We start from the raw sequence: 23,531 nt of genomic DNA, 5'->3' as shown, positions 1-23,531 counted from the left end.
TTTTATGTGCAAAAGGCAGAGGAAAGGAAAAAAAATCTGTCAGTTTTTAACAAAAAAGAAGAAAAGGTTTCTCCTTCTGCAAAAAGACAAGAATGTTTGGGAGATGTCGGGGTGGGTATGTGGGTCCACGGATTAAACGTACAGCAGATGTGGGGTGACTCGGGCAGCTGTTGGTGTGTGCAGTGCTCTAACAGGGCTCCTGGGAGGTGTCATATGAGGCCATTTTTAGATCCTGAATAACCGGCTCCTCCTGTTGTTCCTGTCAGGCAGCCACCAGGGCTGGAAGTGAGACCCTTCACATCTGAAGGTACAACAGTTAGGACTGAAGGCCGTTTTTCTCCTTTCTCAACTCAGATATTTACCCAGACGTCACTGCTGCAGTGACTTAAGCCTCCAGAGGGAGTTGGACGTGGCAGGTGACCAGCCGGGTTCGTCGTCTTGTTGTGCTCTCAGCTCGGAGGTCACTGCGGGGGTTGACACATGTACAGGAGAAGCCCAGTCAGCTGACCGTCTTTGTCTCACCTTCATTCACCGTCCAAGTCCAGCTTAAGCAGAGTTTCCTGGCGTCAGAGAAAGCACAGCTTAGTCGACATACTGCACACTGTAAGCCTTTGACCTGATGGAACCTGGTCAAACTGTGTTCGCCTGACAAGCTACCAGAAGGTTTTGTTGGGTTTTTTTTTTAAAGAAAAACTGACAGACATTTCAATCCTGCACCATAAACTCTGACTAGTACTGGAGTTATGAAGCCAGTACTACGTCAGGTAACAGAGTGCTGTCCTACATGTCTGACATAAAATACAATAGTAACTGAAGCTAGCATTATTCTAGGCATAAAAATACTTTTATTCTACAAACATAGGTGTCAAAACCACATTTCGTTCCATCGTTTGTATTTTCCACAACAATATATAACAGCTTTAATAATTCATTTTTTCAGCTTTCAACACTCTACAGTGTCTGTGGCTGTTCTGTGTCTGTTTGCAACCATTTGGTGTCTCCCTGTGGTAATTTTGTGAGTTTGTGACTATTTTGTGTATCTTTCTGGTCATTTTTGGTCATTTTGTGTGTTTTTGTGGCTGTTTTGTGTCCGTTTACAACCATTTGGTTTCTCTTTGTGGTGGTTTTGTGTGAGTTTGTGGCTATTTAGTGTCCCTTTGTTGTCATTTTGTGTCTCTTTGCGGTCATTTCTGGTCATTTTGTGTGCTTTTGTGGCTGTTTTGTGTCTGTTTGCAACCATTTGGTGTCCCTTTGTGGTCATTTTGCGACTGTTTTGTGTCTCTTTCTGGTCATTTTGTGCGACTTTGTGGGTATTTTGCATCTCTTTATGGTCACTTTCACTCGCTTGCTTTCTGGCTCGAGTGAGCAGCAAAACTTTGTTTAAAAAAAGAAAACAAACTGGTGATGTTACAAACATCCAGTGTTTTTCTTTTACTGGACTTCCTGAAGAGGAAACGCCTGCTGATCTAGTGACTTGATAAGCAGCAGCTTTTCCTCAGTAGTAGCAGTAACGGGCCGAAACAATGGCACTAACATCACTTTACAGATCACACAACACTGAAGATTTCATCGAGACGAATCAGAGAAGATGAGGCTCAGGGTCTTCAAAAGGCAGAGAGAAAGAATTATGGAGACGTCATGATGTGCTCTTTATAACATGGCATCATATGTGTGGAAGTTGTGTCCCAGTCACCACATCATAAACACAGCCTCCAAAATAGAAGCAGAAAATCAACACCTCTGTACGACACGTATATATTTATACCTCCCAAGTGTACGCGTGCGGCTGAATGAATGCCGTCTCTTCTCTGAACGTGAATGAAGGTGTCTGTGTTTGCATTTGTGAGTTTGTGCAAACTTCTCTTGCCTTGACCAGACATGTGTTTGGACCCGCGGGGGGCCCCTGAATGATGAGCGGGTCTCGGGACTCTTTAAAGGCGAAGCTCTGCACGGCGAGAGACCTGGACGGCCTGAACTCTTCTCTCCACCACCACACAGCCATTCCCGCCAGCAGCACACTGAGGAACACTGGGGGGAGGAAACACACAGAAGAAATTCATCCCTTTCTGCAGAGCCGACAGACGTCATGTTGAGGAGCTGACATCAGCTTCCTGCATTATGTCACCTCCTCTGCCTCCTCTGAGCGGACAAACAAGTGGCCGGTGTGACTGAATAGAGCTGCAGCACTTGTGGGAAAAGTCTTAAACTGAAGCCTAGAAGAATCTACAATGATTCATACAAAGAGAGCTGAGAGAAACATAAATGTGTTTATTAATAGGAACCGTATTTGTAGAGAGCTTCTGTCTGTACTAAAATACATTCAAGCTGAATATAGAAAGGTAAATATACTGTATGTGTAAAAAAGAAAAGCTGATCCTATTTTGGATCTTTGAAGTCGCAGCGGGTTCCTCTCTGCAGACAGGCTCGTTGACATTATATACAATATAGCAATTTCCCTGAGATCTTGTACCAAAGGGATCAATAAAGTTTTATTCTAATTTTTTTTAATTCTAATATAGGTTTTAAATTTGACAGCTCAGTTAAAGCATCTATTCTCTTCTTTGACATAATCGTCAGTTTGTTCAAATACACGCCTGAGTCTCCAAGTAGAATCAGTTGCGCAACTCTTAACCTGCATGACCGGACGATGACAGATGGCCGCTGTTTACTGTGTGACTCATCATTTCATGACCACGAGAACATCAGCGTACGACGACACAAGGACATCCTTAAGACTAAGAAGAAGTAAATCAGTAATGATCTCGTCGAGGCAATATTTGATCAGTCACTTTCTCCGAGCAGAACCATATCGACTCGAGTGTGTCAACAGTGATAAGAGACGTGAGAGAGTTTCATATGTCGCAAGAACGTGTCATGAATTAAAAGATGCTTACTGATAAGAGAGAGGATTCCAGCAAACGCAGGGTCGGATAAAGTCGATGCAGGCACCGTGTGGGCGATGGCAGGGGTTTCTTGAGATTGGTTTTGCTTCACTTCTGGAGAAATGCAACTGAACTCTGGATGCTCAGAGCGCAGGTTGACAAGGCACTCGTGGTGACACACTGTCCCGGGGCGTCCGCATACAGACGGTCCTTAGAAGCAGCAGAATGTGGAGTCAGTTTAGTGGAACCGGTGGCTGTGAGGTGGCCCTAACCGGTTTACTTACTGGATAAAGTGTGTGCCCTAAAAACCAGAACTTTACAAATCAAAACCTTTTTGACTGGTCTCACCGTTTGGCTGAAGAACAGGCTGGATGATGGAAACACCACCCGGCGAGGTGACGTTAGACAGCAGCACCTGGAGGTCTCTGCCGTTGTGTTTGTTTGCGCGACAGATGGAGTGCGTAACGTCTTCACTCCAATATACGAACCCCTGAAGCACAACAGACAAGAAAAAAAGGGGGTTACTGGCAGTTTTATTGTCGCACATGAGGGATATTCCATCTCTTATCTTATTGTTTCATAGATTCTTGTGTGTGTATTTATAAGGAAGTCCTGAAATGCAGTTGCTGAGTTTCTTTTTGCTTTGTTTCTTTTCCAATGCTGTGTTCAAAAACTGTTTTCCAGACTCCTGGGGAGCTGAAGTCTGACCTTAAACGCACCGGATGCCAGGCAGCACAGAGACGTAATGTGACTGTACCTCGAACACAGCCAGTCCCAAACAATGGTCCATATAGCCGTTAGACTCGACCACTGTTTTGCGGTGGCGACCTTCTAGATTTACTCTGGAGATGCTTCTCATTCCCTGGTCGGCCCAGTAGAGCAGCTGGCGAGGCACATCTGTGGGAAAAAAAACAAAAACAAGTATGAATGGGCACAAGGAACACTTGCACTGAGGCACTTCAACATATTCAAATCCACTAAAGGTTATCAGCTCTCTGACTTCTGCAGGAATATAAACTTATATTGTTCTTGATCTAAACGGGAAGTAAATGTTCTTCCATAATTCAAATTTCCCTTCGCCACTGGTTCCCAATGACGTTCATCTAACTCAGGTCAGTCAAATGGTATGTAAAATCAGTTCATTACCACCATGTCTCATGCTCAAAGGCTTTGATTAAAACTTACTGTAAATTGGATGTTATTTAAACAGTCCTAAGATGGATTGGCCACCTGTCCAGGACCCAACCGCTCGCTCAGGGGCAGCTGGATGTTCTCCAGCCCCCACGATCCTCTAAGGCAGGTACAGCTAATGAATGACGGACCAATGGATGGAAGCTATTTAACACGTTGTTTCTATGAAAGTGGATATTGGTACAATATTATTTCCTGCAGTTCAACGGTCAGTGTCTGGGCCAGTTTGACTGGAGTCATTTATTCAGTTTAAGCAATGTATTTTAATGTTTTAATGTTTTAATAGACATTAAAATATATCGCAGTATGGACTGTTTATTTTACCAAGTACAAATGTTTGAGAACCTGTTTTGAAAACATGACCTGGCCAAGAGGCACCAACAGGAACAAACACATGTAAATTACAGACACAAATAGACACATAAACATAACATAGAGCAGAAGTAAACAAGGAAGAAGCATGGGGGCATGTCAGTGAAAAACAATGTTAATGAGGTGTAAGAAAGTGTGTGTGCATACAAATAAGTATGTGTTTAAGTCCAACGTGATCAGCAAGTCTGAGGGTGTTTTGTAAGTGAAATGAGTTACGGCCAAAAACAGTCGACGTATTGGGGATGATGATAACATTGTTTATTAATACTTTCAGCTAAAACTTTCCAAAACGTCATCGATATTTTTAGCCATTTTAGATGTTGATCTGATGCTAGCTAACAGTTTAAACTGCTGGCTGTAGTTTCAGCTAACAGCTTCTGTTTATTCCTAGTTCTAGCTTATTTCACCCGTTTGTCCTTCATGTTTAGCTCACAAATTCAACCGTTCAACGTACTTGTAGCTTGCTGTTTGTAATTCTTCTTTAACAGTATTAACTGTTAGATAGCTACTTCAACTGATATATATTTCTTTTACAATTTCGCCAATATTTATGCATTCCTAACTAACAATTCAAACTGTTTATTAACCAATTTAGGTAACTATTTTCAATTGCTTAGTTGAACCTTCAGCTACTTTAGCTATTATCCACTGTTAACTAACAATTCTAACTGCTGGTGGTACTTTTCCAACAGTTTTTTTTCCAGTTGTAGCGAGCTATTTCAACTGTTTGTTCATTTTGTGTAGCTGATAAATTCATCTGCTGGCCATAGTTGCAGCTAGCCATTTCTTTTGTCAGACTTTAAGCAAACAGTTTCAACTGTTTATCTACACAATTAACAATTTCAACTGTTAGGCACACTTTAAGGTATCTATTTCAACCATTGATTTACTTTCCCCTCCCATTACATATCCATATGAATCATGTATGCTTTTTAAAATACTGCTTTCAACAATATGCACGGATGTGACTGTGAATACAGGAAAAGGAAGATTTAAAACAATCTGCAGCAGAGCACCAGTATCTGTGCAAAATGTCAGCACGTACCCAGGGAGAGGGCAACGGGGTGACGTAATGAGGAAGAGACCAGCGTCATCCTGCCCCGGCCGTCCAGAGCAGCCCTCTCGATCTTTGGAGAGCTGCCACACTGAGTCCAGAAGAGCAGCCTGAGGAAACAAAAGCACCAGAGTGTTCATGTTCCTCTTCGTATTCCTATTTGTTTTTATATCTGACCTTTAGCAATTTTCTGTTCTTATTAAACCAAGTGCATTTCACCTTTTTGCAGTGAATATTTTTTATTAATTGTCATTGCTTGTGGTATAATTTTTAAAGAATTGTAGAAACTCAAGATATTCAGAATCCTTGTCTCAAAACTGGGCAATAATTATCACTTTCTTGGCAGATAAACTGTGTGTGAAACCACTTCACTGTGAGTGACCTGGCAGTTTAAACACATTTGTCTTTACTGTATATCCGTATGCATTGCTGCATACCGTGTTGCCCCTCCTTGGATAAATACAGGAATTGTGTGTCCAACCATTTAGCTCCTGAACCCTGAGACAAAGCTCTCAAAACAAACATTACCTTGAATTTAAAAACCATGACACAGTACTATAGGTTATCATATTGCTGACGTGCTTTGAGCAACACTTATCCTCTTTGATGCCACTATTAAATGTAAATGTCTGGTCCCTCCTACCCTCGCAGAGGATCCACAGCCACCGCAGAGGGTTTATCGAGGCCAGTGATGAGCTGCCGCTGAGCCGAACCGTCCATCAGGGCGACGCTCAGCGAACCCGTCTCCACACTGGTCCAGTAGAGAAGCTGGTGGATCCAGTCTACTGCCAGGCCCGACACTGATCCTTGAACTTTCAGCACCAGCACAGGCTTCTGTGGTTGTCCATCCATGGAGATCCTGAGACACATGAAGGAGGGAAAGCATGAAACGTACGTAACTCAAAAGACAAACATGGTGTTTATTCCAAGTTCTGCTCTACCCAGTCCTCCCAAATCATGACTTTGAACGTGCACAGCTCCATTCTTCATTGGCGGAAAACTTTAGAGAGAAATGCAACCAAAGCACGAGGGTCTGATTTTAGACAAACACCTGTAGGGGTGGTAATGTTGGTCAGCTGGTCCAGGCTGAAATATCTCATTCTGTAAATTCACTTTCATTGGGTCAAAGACTACTCACACACACACACACACACACACACACACTCACTGTCATTTTACTCAAACTAAACTTTATTGGAAATCCAGTGTTTCAGTTCTCAGGCCCTTTAAGGTGAGCTGAGGGACAGAGAACATGCTAGACGGTCGAGGCCAACACAGGCTGATCAGAGCCTAAGAGTATTCAGATAAGCTACAATAAGCAGCAAGTACACTAAAATATACCGTGCATAACAAATTTATTAGACCACCACTCAGTGTAAGGTTTGTGCCACAGCTGCCCTAAATCATGGGTGTCAAACTCACATACAGAGTGGGCCAAAATAAAAAAGTCAAGGGCCAGACTCGATATTTATCAAAAAACTGACTGAAGTTGTGCATATCTTCCTTTCTCTGCAGATATATAATGATAAACTTTTGCATATAGAAACAAAGGTTTTGCTTAAACATTAAATCTGGAACAAGCAAAGCTTAACTAAGGTGTGTCCTTTACATTCACTGACAGATAATCTGCCTTCAACCTGTCTTGAAAGCTCCTGTTTTCCATCTTTCGTGACGGGTGGTTTAAACTTTCCTGAGGTGACTGGTAGCATGAGTTTGCTAATGAATGTCGAGAGTTGCTAACTTGCCAACGTGCTAGCAGAGCATTCTGGGATGTGTAGTATTAACAATGCATGCGCTATATACCGGCGGGACAGGTCTAAATAGACATTTGATGTTATCTCACGGGCCAAATATAATTACACTGATGGGCCCGATTTGGCCCATGGGCCTGCGTCTGACACCTCTGCCCTAAATTAACAGCATTGGTAATTACCAAAATCTTTTCTTATGTTTTGTTAGCCTGATTCTTTAGTTGGAAGCCCAAGAACAAACTGGAGAAATCTTCAGTTCACAGATGTAGAATTTATTGAGGTAAAGTGAGGCAGCGCTGGGCTCAGAGTGACACAGCTCTCATGACAGCTCCATCAGAAGGAGCCCCGATATCCAGAAATGATTCACACTGATCTTCTCGGGCCGGGCCGGGCCTGCCCCATACAGAGGTTGGACTCAACCGAGTATAACCGGCCAGTTACCAATGACGCTCTGTCCACGCCACCATGTTGTAGAGATGTGGTCAGCAACATGTGTGGGTGTTGGTGGTACGGCGTGTATCTAAAGTAACCGTCCTAACTGATAGAATAGAGGAGTTTTAGCCGTCTCCTGGTACGTGAACCACTTCTGACCGGTCATGTTATCTTCAAAGACGTATGTTGTGCTCAGCAGAAAAGTACAAAACAGCATCATAGGTTCAGTGGAGAAACACAGACTCAGAATACATAGCATTAAGCTTCCATTAAGGACAGCTTCATCGAGCCACGTACGGCTGTAGAAGCTTTCACATTCTAATATTTCTAGTAAATGAGAGCTTTTGGAGAATATTTGATAACCTGCCCACTAGGATCAGAAGTGAGATTTTAATTAAACAAGCTCTGAATTTGACTCATCAGCGTCTACGGTAAATGAAAGGGCGAACACATGTTGACTCGTCTAAAGCAAGTGAGCAACATTCCCAATAGATTAGGATTTATTAACTTCCTTTATTGTGTTTTGGGGCATTGTGACTGTTATTTTATCTTAGGCCAACATGTAGTCTATATTCTTTGTTTAAAAAATAATAATAAAATGGAAAAACATTTAAATCAGGACAAGAGGCCTGAAGTGCTGCACTGGAATATAAATGTCTTGCTTATTCTTACATATAGCATTTAATAAAAAAAATACATATATTAAAGAGGAAACAACACTAAGCATTTACTTTGGCATTTTACTTCCTAAAACACAGATTGTACTTTTGTAGTGATTCATTGATCAGCTGTCAGTGTCTCCTGCTATGTTGCGTGTGATGATGAAGGAAATTACTTTCATATTTCACAGCAGCTGAGAAACACTTTGTCACATGTCTTCCGTAGCTTCCTTTCACTTCCCTATAATTTTATCTTGTGCATTTGCGTGAAGTGTCACAGCCATTTAGTCACGTATTTCGTCAGCTTGTTCTCTTTTTTGCTTACTATTACAGAAAACCATTGCCAACAGAGTTTACAGAGATGTAAATGTGTGTAAGTTTCCTGTCCTTTGGTTAACACGTAAACTTTAGTTTTGTATTTCTCGGGGGGGTACTTTTGTCAATAGAGTCTTTAAAATGGGTTTTATGGAAATAAAACCACACAAAGAAACCCTTAGCAGGATTTATTACATAAATGCCGTCTAGCCTTTACCTTATCTGTGAAGTAGCAGCGATACATAAAGACTAGACGCCCACAGGAGTTTCTTTGTCATGAAAGGGCTCTTCAAAAAGATTACAGGATCAGATAGGCACATTGTCTGAAAGCATTTTAGACATTATTAGGCTTGTAATAATAGAGGGAGGAAAAAAAAAACATATGATCCTAGCAATTTAATCTGCCTATTCACACAGTCTTTGGTGTGTTATCAGATGAAAGCAGCCTTATGTTGGTGTTGTCTCGGCTTTTCATACAACTCAAGGCAGTGCCCTTAGGACTTACATGGTTAACTATTTATAGTTGATCGAATCAGTTTTCTGACTATATATGAAGGTAGAAACAGAAGCTGTCAAATAGAAAGAAATAGGATTATGTGCTATAATTTAAACACAAGGACAAGGCTGCACGATTTCAGTCAGTCCTGGAAGACAGTCATGGTGCTGCACTTGGTGTACGCATGAGAAACGGTAGGTGTAGCCGAGTAAAGAAAAAAAAAGGTAAAGATCACAGTGTGAAGGGGGTGAGAACGTTTCAGAAACGTACAGAGAGTCAACGACACTCTGTGAAACTGCAAACATCACACAGACTAATGATGGGAGTTGGATCTTCTGGCTCCGTTCCTTTCTGAGAGCAGTTCAAAAGAACAGCTCATCGCTCTTTTTTAAAATTCTTTTTGGCAGGAAAGCAACAGCAGGTCCAGCCCTACAAACACAAATGTCTGTTCTCACTGGCCGGCCCAGAGGGAGACTTTTCCAGTTGGCCACTGCTCTTTAAAGTGAATCAGTGCAAACAGGGCATGTCCTCATTCGACATCTTTTACACACTGTGTGGAACATCCAGGCAACAAACTGAACACAATTTTCCATAGTTTTTACCTCGTATTGGTGTTTTAGGGGCAGGGCTTATCTGCAAAGTAATCACTGGAACAATCACAGATTAAGATTTTGGAAAATTGTGGCATCCCAACAGATTGGATGGAAGGCATTTATAAACTGTACCTACGTTTAAACCCAAGGGAACTCTTCACACATCCATTACACGAGGCAGGTGCGTAGGAGAGACTAAAGTACATCCAGCAGGTACAAACAGACTCCTGCACCCCGTCTTGAACTTGCAATGATGATTTTGCAACGTTACATTTCTAGACCTTCATGTGACCAAAAATTCCCTGATTCATGTATCATTGAAGGCTGGACAGTCTTTCTGTACAAATTGTACCTACAGAAGATAACCAGGGTCATGCTTTCTCTCCTCCCCTGCAATTGTCTCTGCATGCACATTAATTAGCAGCAGCACCGCCCACCTCCACACAGCAAATTCTTAGTTAGTGAGAAACACTGCAGTGAAACTTGGGTACAACAATTAAAACTACAGCTCTCACCAAGTAAGACAGAACTAGATCATTTGCAAATGTACCATTATTACAGTCTATGCGTCTAAATGTTTGCCTCTCAGAACTTTTCGTGCAACGATCTGTTGGTTTGTAACCTTTATGTCTTCACTTTGGTGATGGCGACATAATCTTTGTATGACAAACAGTGGATGTGCTGCAATATGTGGCTGTTCTTAGCTTCCTTTGCAGAGATTGTAGGAACACCTTTCAGACTGATACTGTATACTGACAGCAGACACCCACACAGACGGAGGAAACACATGCGCCTCTATTTATATTACAGTGCGTGTCTGTGGCGGATGAGGGAAAACGTGCGAGCAGCACATATACGCAGCGATGCATGTGCAGAAAGGAGGCGGCTTAAGGGGAGTGCACATTTGAACACAAGTGTCTTCAGTCATCTATCAAGAAAATGGAATTCACCCACAGTACACAAGGAAGTCATTATTTCACTGGCCACTTAAAGCTGTGACTCATTAAGAATCAAACCTGTCAGTATAAGGATATCAGCGTTTCACTCTGATTTCATGAGTCTTAATCAGTTTGTCATTGTTTGTGTGTGTGCGCAAGTCTTTTAATGTTTAACCCTCTGAACTCCAAGCAGGTTCTCGGCATGTTTTGTTCCCTTCATACTCATTGTGGGCTCTTTTTTCACTGCAATATAAAGTCCTGTACCTCTAAGGAAACAGCACAGCCATGGCTAGAAGTAGGACAAACTCAAAAAAAAGTCTTGACGGAACATAAAGCCTGGACTCAACATGTCCATCATTCTTCCAAGTTCCAACAGGTGATACCAATACTAGGGCGCAGGAGAGAATACTATAGATACTTATGTAGATAGATATTTTTTCCTTCATCTTCCATTATTCCATTGCTCAGGGAAAACACAGCCTGCAGTTCAACTTAGTTTAGCCAAAAAGTCCCTGAATTTTGTGATGTTGACTGTTGGTTGAATGCAGCCTCACGATTGTACCAAATTGTTTTGTTTTATTTTTTTACAAAATCTGGTTATTTTTGTCAAATTCCTGAATGTGACAAGTAGAATAAAGTAATTTTACTCAAATATCACAATGTTAACCTTAGATTTGGGTCATTTTCTGATGGAAGAGCATGGCAGGAACGTGTAGTTCAAGGATTTTTGGTAAATTCTAAATTCAATGATTACTTCTGGCTCTGACAAATGGTGGAAGTTTGGCATTTTTTCCCCAAGACAACATGTCTTTCAAACAGCTGCTAAATGGTCTGCACTTCTACAGTAAAGCGCTTTACAATGTGTTTCTCATCCACACACACATTCATACACCGATGGTGACAGAGCTGCCATGCAAAGTGCTGCCTGCCATTGGGAACAACCTCGGGTTCAGTGTCTTGCCCAAGTCGACTGTGGAGGGAATCGAACCGCCAACCTTGCAACAACCACTCTACCAGCTGAGCCACAGCTGCCCATCATGTGTTACTATTTACAGATGGATGTGTACTTTGCTGTTGTGGGCGAATGTGCTACGATGTGAGCAAGTATTTCACTACATGTGGTATTTTATTCCCTTTAACACCTCGTCAACATGTGAAAATGAGCCTTTCTGGGCTCAGTCTTGCTCAGTTAGCGTTTTATTTGAGGTTGATCGTCTTTATCTAATAGACCAATAAGAGAAAAGTTAACCTCCAGGACGTGTCACACACCCAATCTGAACGGTGAAAGTTTCAGGAGGTGCTGAACAAGCAAAAGGATGTCTGGACTATCCTGTTATCTCACCAGACTCAGATACATGTTGGAAAATGGACGGATGGGGACACGTGTGGTTACGTTGATTGCTGTTTTAACTGTCTAGCATCCCTTTGTCTTTGGAAGACAATCTGCTGTAGACGAGTGTGCTGGATGCAGCAGCTACACTCTGTTACCTGTATATGGAGCCTCGTCCTTGCTGGGCCCAGTACAGGATGCGCTTAGAGGCCACAGCCGCCACCGGCCCCGGCCCTGGTATACGTAGGGCCAGTTCCTTGCTCTCAGGGCCAGTAATGCTCTTCCACTGTATTCCTTTAGCCGTTGTGAAAACCAGCTGAGCCTCGGCTCCTGTGAGGACACACAAAAAACAACGCTGTGTGTCTTGTATCACTCTTCACAGCCACAGAAAAGCAATAAAAGTGCAGTGTGACATGTCAACCACTTCAGCATTTAGCAGCATGAAGAACAAGACTAAATAAAAAAGGCAACGAGTGAAACTTTATCAGTGGGAGTGTTTCAGCTCCGTTATCATATCGGCATGGTATCAAAGTGAACAATACCAAACTGATCATACGAACTGTTCAAGTACGTCACACAATACAGCAGCACAAAAGAAACAGAGTCTTCTATAGGCTTGTTCAGTGAGTGTGCCTGTAGTGAAGTGATGGATGACAGCACAGGTGTTTGTTCAGCCATATTCACCGTCACAGTGTAAATGAGTCAGTGTTTATTAAGGTGGAGCCCGTCTGAACTTTACATAACTCCACCAGACATCAGGGTTTAAATCTGAGCACATGCCGCCGATAACATACAAATGTTGTGTTCAAACACGTGTTCTCGTGGCTCAGTCAAACACCGGACAGCCGCTCTGCAAAAGCTTCAGCTAATTTTTAAATTAACATTTAAAAATGTTTAGATCGTTCCAAAGTCACATAAGGGAAATGGCGTCAACACGAAACTACTGTCCAGCTCAGACGACCTGACATGGCTTTTGTTCCTGTCTGTTGTCATGTTGACAAAATGATGCAAAAACCATCGCTCAGGCTTGGTAGATATATTAGTTATAGGCCAGTCTTCATTTTGCTCTAAGATTAGTCTAATATGTGTTAGAAAGTTATGCAAAGAGTGACTTACTGTAAGACTAAAACATCAGCCCCTAAAATACACACATACTTATACTGAGTTTGTAGAACAACTGCTAAGCTTCAGGCAAAAAAGGCATCATACAGTAAATGACCTACAGAGCCCTCAGCAGAGGGACATAGTTGCCCAGTGTATGCATGTTTACCTGATTGTGTGTTTTACTGTGCGCGTCCCACATCACTCTGATTCTGGCCTCCCTTCACTGGCTCCCAGTAAAAGTCAGAATAAACTTTAAAATATTGTTAATTACTTATAAGGCTCTTCATGGCCTAGCCCCCATATATATATCTGAATTACTAAATCCTTACTCTGCCAGCCGACCTCTCCGATCCAACGATCAGGGCCTGTTGGTTGTTCCTCGCTCCCTTTTTAGATCTAGAGGTGCTTTTGAGGTTGTTGTTCTTAAGCTCTGGAACAATCTGCCTACTGAAATTAGATCTGCTGACTCTGTGGAGTCTTTAAAAAACTGCTACAAAACCCACTTTTACAGGCTAGCCTTCCTTTATGGTGTCGTTGTGGGTTGTTATCCTCATGTCTTTCCTGTCCTCTTTCTAGTCTCCTTTCCTGTGCTTTTCCTGTGCTGATACTCTGTTTTGTAAGCATGCATGTTGTGTTGTATGTAAACATGTTTGTTTGAACTGATTTTAAACTGCAGCACATTAACTTTGTATTATATGTCATCAAAACTGTGTTTTTATCTTTTTAGGATAATGTGAAAGCACTTTGTAACCCTGTGATTTAAAAAGCACTTTATAAATAAACCTATTATCGTTATTATTATTACTTGAGGATGAACTTGCCTTGATTTGGCCTTAAACTGATACATAATACGAAAATAATTGCACAAATTTGAATGAAGACATGAAGCAACCGTTCTGCTTATTATATTGTACAAAATGTAATATACACGATCTTCAGTATGGCCTTGATCTTTGTCTCAAGGTCAAATGTTACATCACCAGTTTATAGGCCTCCAATGTCTTCCTAAGTTAGCGAACTAAACTTATGTCTTTTTGTGCATTGTCAGTCATACAGAGCTGTTTCTGGGGAAATGCAACCTTTGACCTCTGCAGCGGTCATCAATACATGTATTGACCCAAAAATCTAATCACTCCGAGAAAGGACCTTATCAAGGTCATGTAAGTAGTTTCAGGTTTAAATTCCTCTCCAGTAAAGTAACAGACGAAAAAAAAAACACGCACACACACAGTCCCAAAAACAAACACACGGGCACAAGTACTCTATCGTTGCCCATCGATGGGCAACAACAGGAAATGAATTGAGCAAACAGTCACGCATTAACTCGCTTGACATTAAGACAAGCGATCTGTCGGATATATGACATTCATTGGTCAATCAAGTCAGAAAAATAATATTGAAACACCAAGACAGCGAGGTGGGGACGTGAGGACAAACTTGTGGCTGTTTTGTCGGTTTGATCGCGGGCTGAAGTCATTAATCATTAGTTTGTAATGGGGACAATTTTGCATCTTATTTTTTCCCCTGCGGGAGAAACAGAAATGTGTAGTTTGGTATTTGGGGATAAGGCTGACATCATTATGATATGAACGACACAAGACAACGAGTTAACTTCCAGAAACATGTTGCTCAGATAAGAAACCCTGGGATCAAACCCCAGTCGGGCCTCTCGGTGTCACTGGCTGCTCAGTGAGCTCGTTTGCTGCTCACCTTCGGCGTTGCACTCTCTGGTTACTGGATTCATGCGGTAGCCCTCGAGGCAGTCACAGGTGAAGCTGCCGTTCACGTGAACACACAGCTGGTCGCATTCGTCGCTCTCCAGGCACGCATCCACCTCTAGATGAAGGAACAAAGTGCTGCAATGACCGCATTATAAATACACGGACATGTAGCTTTCATTAGCCCCCAGCGATAATGGTTTATGGAGGTTGATTAGTTTCCAAAAAGCAAACACTTACACCCAGAACAAAATTATTAATTGCGCTTCGAGCATCAGTTTGTTTAAACACTTGCATATGGTGATAAAAACTTTACACAGTCCACACAAATTAACCAGTCCTTTAAAAATAACACATCAACCACTGTAACTCTAACTGCAGGAATGGGCTCACCCTCACAGTGGGTGTCCTCGACCAGCCTCATGTTGGCGGGGCAGTTGCAGTGGAAACCCATCGGCTGGTCCACGCAGTAATGAGAACAGCCGCCATTATTCACCCGACACTCGTCCTGATCTGCAAGATCAAACATCACATCAGCGGCGGCGACACACCAGGAAGCGCCGTGTCCTCGATCCATGTCTTCAAAGTCCTCCAGAAAAATATGAGATCTCAGGAGCAATGTGTGATGCTCAGAATGTTTTTTCATTAAAGCACAAGTTAACGTTTTACTTACTGACACACGTTTGTCATCATCTAGTAGGTTCTAACATTTGCTTATTAGGCCTGATCACAGCACCAGAAACCAAAACGGACAACTTGACATTTTGATTATTCTACAAGAGGGAAAGTCAGTGAGATGAATCCTCTGCAGAGCCTGAATGTCTGGTACAAATCACATAAAGATCCATTTTATAGTTGAAATACTTCGTTGCTGACTGATGTACAGGACAGATGGACTTCGTCGTACCAGGAGGTTTGCTGCTACGGCTGAAATGTGACAGATTTGGTGTTTAACTCGTCTCCCATGGCCAGAGTATTTTCCAGATGTGGCTGCCCCTCACTATCATTCTGCTAAAGAGGGCAAGAAGTGCTGACGTGAACCTGGGTTTTGTCCTGTTTCTTTTTTCTTTTCACTGTTGCTAAAGAGCTGCTCAAAGGTTATCATTACATTTGTTGGGTTTTTCTCTCTCTTGAGCTTACTGTGTGATGCCTCCTGCTGTGAAGTGGTGCTACGTAAATAAACTGAATTGAAGGCTGAGAGTGTTCGCAATAAAACATGCAAATTTCAATAGCAGCAGCAAACACAGTCTCCTGATTCCAGCTGCTACTGGGAGCTGAGATTATTTCGTCAACTTGCATTTCTAAGCTCAACGATGAACCTTAAACCTGACTGAACACATTACAGACCAAGCTCTCCGTGCTACGTTGCTAACTTGGCACCAACTGGTTGGTACTGCAAGAACACGTGCAAGAGATCGTCAGGAAAATATTGGTTTTAGTGTAACAGTTTGAAGGAACTGAAACTAAATAAACATCTCATCTCTGTAACTTCAATCCAGTCTCACTGACTGATTACTTTTGGCTTATTTGGCTCTCAGGGCGTCGCTGTGATCCAGCATGTGTGACTCGTCGATGTCAAATATTACGTCACTTTTGGATGAAAACGTCCCATCTCCGAAATGTCAAGCTTTAGGAGTGTCTTGTTCTGGCCCAAAACCACCGTCGACCAGCGGGGCTTTGGACGAATCTCATAGCGACAAAAAGGTTTGAAACTATTCTCACAACCTACATTAAAGTGTTTTTTAATTAATAAAGCACATGATAAGCAAATGTGAGGTATATATATATAAACATATCTCAGGTATACTTTATTAGGTAGTTCCTTCCATCACATTGCTGATAAGCAAGCATAGATGATTGGATGTCGACTCATTTGGGAGAACATTCTTAAAAGACACATCATAGAAAAGTCATTATAAAGACATTACTTGTGTTTTCTGAATCTGGAAATAATCTACTGACAGACTCTAGTTTCTTTCATGTAAATGAGCCAAAACAAACCAACACATTGAGACACTTGCTGGGAGTCTGATATGTAAATATACTCCATTTTTAACGACATGAAACTTTTGAAAATTACCACTATCATCATGAAAACAAGAGCATATCAGGCATGTTTCCATTATTTTTGCTTGACAAACGATTGAAGTCATGAATCTATCGTCACAGTGGTTTGGGATCATGAGTTAACTCATCGAGACTGCTGAACTAATAACTATTAAAACACCTGCCTCTTGGCCTTTAACTCAGACAGAACCAGACAATGTTGGGTATGGAGCAGCCGAGAGAGGAACTGTACTGCCCTCTGCTGGACAGTCTGCAAAACATCAGCAACAAAAGACTGCATACGTGAAGCCCCTTTTATTATACCCACATGCATATGAAGCTGACGTCAGTGTCTTTTAACCAAACCTGTTGCTGGCTGGAATCAGAGCGAGGCAGCACCCAACCAATCATCTAACGCTCTGAAATGGATGTTTTAAAATTCAAACCCACTTCATGGTCGAATATGTGAAACTAAACAGTATTTAAATTACTCTGTCAAGCTCTACTTATCCATTCTTCACTCAGTTGTCTGTTTTGGTTTTTGTGACACTCATTTCACAGATTAGACTTTTTATCTGACCTCAGAGTGGCAGAACAGATGCACTCATCCGGTACTTGTGACTTCAGATGTCATTGAATGGAGGCTTGTACCAGCTGGCGTGATTCAGGCAGACCGCTGTGTTTAGTGATGTGATGCTGGGCAGTAAGACCTGGCGCAATGTTGATGTTTCAGTTCATCCAAAGGCGCTGGATTAAGCTGATGTCACGTTCTTTTACACCAAATTGGGAAAATTCTTCTTTATGGACTTGGCTTTGTGCACAGAGATGTTGTCATGCTGACACATTCTTGTTCAATATACGAGGTGGCAGAAATGTTCCAGGACTGGTGTCACAAGAGATATATTTCAAACCCAAATTACAAACGAGTTTTCCCCTTCAGACGATCAACCAGCACGTCTACGAAGAGATCCTGCAGCGTTTGCTTCATTCAGTGCGCCAGAAGAGGCGAGAGTTCTGGCAGGACGAGTCGTGGCTGCTTCACCATGACGACCTGTTCACAACGTCCTGAGCATCCCACAGTTCCTGGCTCAGAAGAACATCTCCGTGCTGGAGCAACCTCCCTACTCACCCACCTGGTTCTGTGGGATTGTTTCCTTTTCTCGTAGCTCAAGGGGGTCATCAAGGGGACCCGTTTAAAAGACGTGGACGACATCAAGATGGCTGTGATGACGGAGCTGCAGAGGATCCCAGAAGAATCGTTCCAGGAGTGCACGGCATGTGAAGAGAAGGCTGGGGAAGAGTGTTAGACTCCAGGAGGATTACTTCAAAGGGGAAAAGTTGTAGTTTGGATTTGAAATATATCTTTTGTGACACCAGTCCTGGAACTTTTCTGACACACCTCATACTTTCAGACGTACATTTGGATCCAGTTTGTGCTGCTGCAGCTCAAGTGTCAGAAGCAGTCATTTATTATACATCAGATATTCTATCTCTGGCTACTCCAGTAAAGGTTTCAAAGCATCCTCACATCAAATTACTCATAACGTGCTTGAATAAAGGTATGCTAGATGTTGCACTTTTATTCCAAAAAGGTGCGACAGAGCTGTAGGCTATCTCTTTAATAAATGTAATGAGAGTCAGCAGCAAAAATTAGTCTTGTCCTTATGTTTATGCTTCTGTTTTTCTTGTTGTATGATCTAAAAACTATAATGTTCAGAAAAACAAGGACAGTTTCATTAGTTGTGGTGCATCACATCACTCACCACAGTGGTCCTCATCGCTGCCATCAGGGCAGTCTGCTGAGCGGTCACACCTCCAGCTGTGAGGGATGCAGCTCCCGTCTCCGCACTCAAACTCCGACACCGCACATGTCGGGGACGTCTGTGGGACGGGTCGTCCCGGACCGCACAGCTCCTTGGTCTCATCCCGTGCGTCTTTGCAATCGGTCCGGCCGTCACAGAGCTTGCTGGCGGGCAGGCAGGCATCAGACGGCCCACAGGAGAAGAAACCAGCAGAGCACACATGACCTGTGAGGAGTCAGAGGTGCAAGTTACAACGATAGTTTGAGTTGATTATTGCTCCGAGTCTCAGAAGGTTACGTGCGTGTGTATCTGCTTCATAGTTTGACACCTGCAGCCACCAAAACGATGTGAAACGTTGAGGTTTCCCACATCTGAGCCTTGTAAAGAATTTCAGTTTCATTTTCTTGAGCGTTTACGTTTTTTTCCAACCGTTTCTCAGAGAAGGAAAAATTCAAAACAGACACATAAATGAAGGTAGAGATCACGTATTTATTGCAAATCAGAGGAGATCAGCATTTAACTGAACAGCTGAACTGAATTCACAGGACATCCACACCCCAGCCTACCAACGCCCCCTTCTGGTAGACTTCAGCATAACTCTGCAAGTCTAAAAGGAAACTGCCAACATTGTAATATCCTATTGCAATAAATCAAAGTCCCTATTATCCATCTCCTCTGTTTACTGTGTGTACTCTGGTTCAAAAGTCCAGCAATAAAAACAAGGATTTGAAGTAGCTTGTTGGAGCCATTTTTCATACAAATCTCTGGAATTAGTTTTTTTATCTTGGCAGCTGATTTGCATATCGACAACCATCGTGTTGCATCAGCTTTTAGTGTGATATTGTCATTGTAACAATAGTGTGGTACAACTAGGTAGAAACACACACACAAAACAACACGGTGCTGCTTATGTTGGCTGAGCCCAAACAGAGTTTCTCCAAACTAAACTGGGGGGAACAGCGATACTTGATAACCTGCTGGGCAAAGAAACCGTTCGAGTCAGAAAACCAAACCATGAAAGTTGATTCAGGAAGATGAGCTCTAATGTCTAATCTGTTCATTCAGGTTTTTTCTTTCCGGCTGTGTATTAAGGGTGTTTCCCTTCAGTTCTCTCGATAAAAATCTGATCAACTTCTGTGGAAAAATGAATCCATTCATTTCTGTTCTCTTCGTTGCTGCTTGATGTGACCCACATCCGTCCCTCCACCTCCTGTTTTCATCTCTTTGTCCAGCAGAGCCATGCAGCCGGATCATAAGCGGGAATCACAGGTCACTTCATACACAGATATTCAGCTGGGCTTTATATAGGAGTGGGCGGCATCAATCACAGTAAATGCAACTTTATATCACAACACTGACGTATATATACTTATATTGTACATTTTCAAGAAAACAAGACAGGAATGTTCAAATATTTCATCACCCCTGAGCAAAAACTACACAAAAGTCTAATAAAGGATTGTGTTATATTATTAATTTGCTCTTTTATTTATTCATTTGCGCTTTTTTCGCTGCAGAATCCTGCATTTCCGAGGGACAGAAAGACAAATCTGTTCACTTTCTACATTTTCCTGGCCAGCAGTCAAACCAGCACCTTCCACATCTCTGACCTCTAAGTCAACAAACGTTCATACCTGCTGTCTGCGCTCACATTAGAAGTGTTTATGTGTTCAATCCCTGAAATCACACTCAGTTCTCTCAAAAGTTCTCCCTCGCAGCGCTTTTCTTTGCAAACCTGCAGCTTACGGTTCACAAGCTCAACACCAAATCCCTCTGGAATCCAACATCGGCGGCTCTAATAACTTTAACAGGATTAGAAGACAAAATATGCAGCAGCATATTCCCACACAGGAACAGAGAGCAAGATGATCTTTCCTGCACAGTAACTTTAAAGGCACACGTCGGGCTGTGTGACCTGAACCTTGGAATTGAGATAAAGATGAACATTTATGTTTCAGTGTGTTAATATTTGTCTAATAATAATAAACTAAATCAAGGTTCTCTGGGGACAGAGTTGCTTTGACAGACCAAAAACAGGCCAGACGGAGTCAGCAGACCTGGCCTGACATTTTGTTACACAAAAACAGAAAGACGACAAATGCAGGTTTAAAAGTATAAACTACAAATGATCACACACACAGTGATGGTCTGAACATTTTGGGCTTTGACACCAACATCGAAATATCAATAAAAGAAGTAAGAAAAACAGAGAGTCAGCTTTGATCTGGACAGTCCCTCATCAGGTTGGACTGAACAGTGCATGAATCATAGACACAGAGTGGCCTTTTTGAAGCTTTTAATTTGCTGTCACTTCATTCTGAAGTCCATCTGACATCGACCTTAATGAATGATCTAAATCAATCTATCAGCAGGAGATGTGCTGCACAGCTGCTTTGCTGGAGAAACAGTTTTTTTTGCTTTTCATGAACTAAATATTTAAAATAATTAGTAGAAAACTTGAGGTTTGTTCCAACTGTTAATTATTCTGAATTGAAGCCCAAAACACTGCAGTTTGTCGCTTTATACAAAGTATGAGACCAAACATTCATCCTACACTGCGATGAGACGGCGGTGTTGTTTGTACTCTCCTGTTTAATGCTTCTTTAACTTTTTATGGCCTGTTTTATGTTACTCCTTTTAACTCCTGATGCTTTTATAGCTTTATGTTTCTTTAATCTCTTGGATTATTACCTTTATGTCTTACGATGAGTTCTGCTTTGATGTTGCCGTTTAAATAAACTTGTCTCAGATTACTACGTTAGTGTTTGTGCTGCTAAGAAAACTCAACCCAACGTGTTTGTACGGTCTGGGATGTAGTCAGCATTGTACTCACTGCAGTGGTGTTCATCTGATCCGTCCTTACAGTCTGTGCGTCCGTCACACAGCTTCACCTTCGAGACGCACGAACCATCGCTGCACCTGAACTCCAGCCGCTGGTGGCAGGCGGGCAGAGAGTGAAGTGCAGCACCTGAGAGACAGATTTATTGTGATAAAGTGTCAGCCGATACGATAACTAGTCAGAGGAAGCATTCATGCATCTGTTCAACATTTATTTGAACACTGAGTACACTGACTTATAAAAGATCTCATTTACACTGTTGCAGAATAAGAAACTTGGACAATAATAAATGAAATAAGTTCAAAATTACTAAAAACATTAATGCACAGAACAATGCACTATTTAAATTGTGCGGCAAGATTAAGGTGTTAATCATCATGAAAGCTATCGGTTGCAATTTTCCAACATTATTTGCCAGACTGTGGCTTAACAAAGTCTAGTGGACTCTGCAGAACAACACAATACTCAGAACAACAATAGAAATCTGTCTATTCCTCAGGTTTTTCTGCAAAACTACATGTCATCACAGTGTATTCTGTAGACTGAAAACAGAAAACTACATTCATTCTATATACAGACTAAATCAAAACATTTAAAAATCCCTTGATCACATTTATGTCACAAAACATAACACATCAAAGCTTGAAAAATAGCATTAAATCTATATTTATTCTGTCTTAGCAGGTCATTATGAATAAGTGAATGAACTTTTTCCCTAAAATGCCATTGGCTTCAATGCCAGTTTCCTTTATTACTTTCTTCCAGAGACTCACTGGCTGAGAAATGAGCACATGTAAACCTTGCAGTGTCACAAACTGCTATGTTTAAAAGAAAATCCCTTAGAAAAAAGTTAGTTTTAATTTTAAAATGTGTTTTATTCTTAATTTTCCATATTTTTGAAAATAAATTAGTAAAAATATGATGCAGTGCAGTCAAGTGGCATCATTTTTTTAGGTTTACAGCTTTGCAAGGACAGATTCGCATCTATATTTCAGTGTAAACACAAAACAAACATCATCTGTGCTGTTTTTGTGTAACGTTACGCGTTTGTTCAGCGGCACCAAAGCTCAAGTTCACTACAGTTTGAATGTGGGACGGACTCGATTCACGGAAAACCTGCAGTCCTTCCGTCCTCCTACACGGTCAACAGTAAGTGCAGCTTCCTACCGCAGATGTGGTGCCAGAAGACAGCAGCGACCAGCAGAACCGACCCTCCAAGGTGTCCCATGCTGACAGTTGTGTGTCCTCCACTGCAGCGAGCCGCGCGGCGCGGGAATATGACGCAAGAGACGCTTCTGTCAACTGTTGAATGAAAAGTCTCACTGTGACGTCATAGAATCGTGCCACATCAACGTCGTCTCTTTTACTCGGTTGTTTCCGATTTTAACCCAAAATTTAAAACACCTAATGTACTCCCATCCTTTCTTTCTTTTTTATTATTTTTTAAATGACTTGGCTCGTGTTAGAAAACAGTAGCTCACCTGTTTGTGCAGGTGTCGAGCCAAAAAAGTGGAACTTTATTTTATTTTGTCTGTGGTAAAAGTCGGTGATATTTTTATGGCACAATTCAAGCCAAAGTTGTCCCACCACAGTACTTTCCACATATGAATATTATTGTAAAGACCCCACAGTAAATGGTGGAAATTTACCCAAAAATACAAAATATATTTAAAATACAATTTATCACACTATAATAAATATTTAAAATTAAAGCTGCAAGCAGCGTTGGTCGGGTCCTCGGTCTGCGTTGGACCCTCATGCCCGTCTGACCATTCTTCAAGTTAAACCTGCTTTAAGGTGAAGGAGCCATGTTTCTGTTTCTGCTCAGCCTCAGACTGTCAGTGAGTCACATGACCTGCTGCACTGAGCTGTGATGATGTCATCGTGCAGCATGGCCCTGGGTGAGAGACCTGAGAGTTTTACTCGCTTTCTCTCACTTTAACTCTCCCATACAGCCACAATTTTCACCAAATATGTGTAAAAACAACATATTTTTGTGGGAAATCTTG

The 23,531-nt window shown here is 41.9% G+C and overlaps 1 protein-coding gene across 1 annotated transcript; it reads right to left on the bottom strand.

Moving 5' to 3' along the window:
• Nucleotides 1–51: 51 nt before the first annotated feature.
• On the bottom strand, nt 52–22,750 carry LOC103355561 (low-density lipoprotein receptor-related protein 8-like). Its single transcript, XM_008279404.1, has 13 exons — nt 22,690–22,750; nt 21,487–21,651; nt 18,645–18,908; nt 15,229–15,348; nt 14,828–14,953; nt 12,172–12,343; nt 6,143–6,358; nt 5,491–5,609; nt 3,640–3,779; nt 3,231–3,372; nt 2,895–3,092; nt 1,868–2,028; nt 52–560 (listed from the first exon to the last, which is right to left on the bottom strand). The coding sequence occupies exons 1-13, from the start codon at nt 22,748–22,750 to the stop codon at nt 525–527; spliced, it is 1,920 nt and encodes a 639-aa protein (XP_008277626.1). The 3' UTR covers nt 52–524.
• Between the last annotated feature and the right edge of the window lie 781 nt (nt 22,751–23,531).

This window comes from Stegastes partitus, unplaced genomic scaffold, assembly GCF_000690725.1.
Source record: "Stegastes partitus isolate 25-593 unplaced genomic scaffold, Stegastes_partitus-1.0.2 Scaffold157, whole genome shotgun sequence".
NCBI classification, from domain to species: domain Eukaryota; kingdom Metazoa; phylum Chordata; class Actinopteri; family Pomacentridae; genus Stegastes; species Stegastes partitus.
Note: the sequence above shows the minus strand (reverse complement) of the source record. Positions and strands in the feature narration are given on the sequence as shown.

Excerpts from the sequence above, each read along its gene's own strand:
- LOC103355561 (XM_008279404.1), bottom strand. The coding sequence starts at position 22,750 with ATGGGACACCTTGGAGGGTCGGTTCTGCTGGTCGCTGCTGTCTTCTGG. Across the intron at positions 14,954-15,228 it reads CGAGGACACCCACTGTGAGG|AGGTGGATGCGTGCCTGGAG; the intron begins GTGAGCCCATTC and ends TCCTTCATCTAG. Across the intron at positions 12,344-14,827 it reads CAGAGAGTGCAACGCCGAAG|GAGCCGAGGCTCAGCTGGTT; the intron begins GTGAGCAGCAAA and ends GTGTCCTCACAG.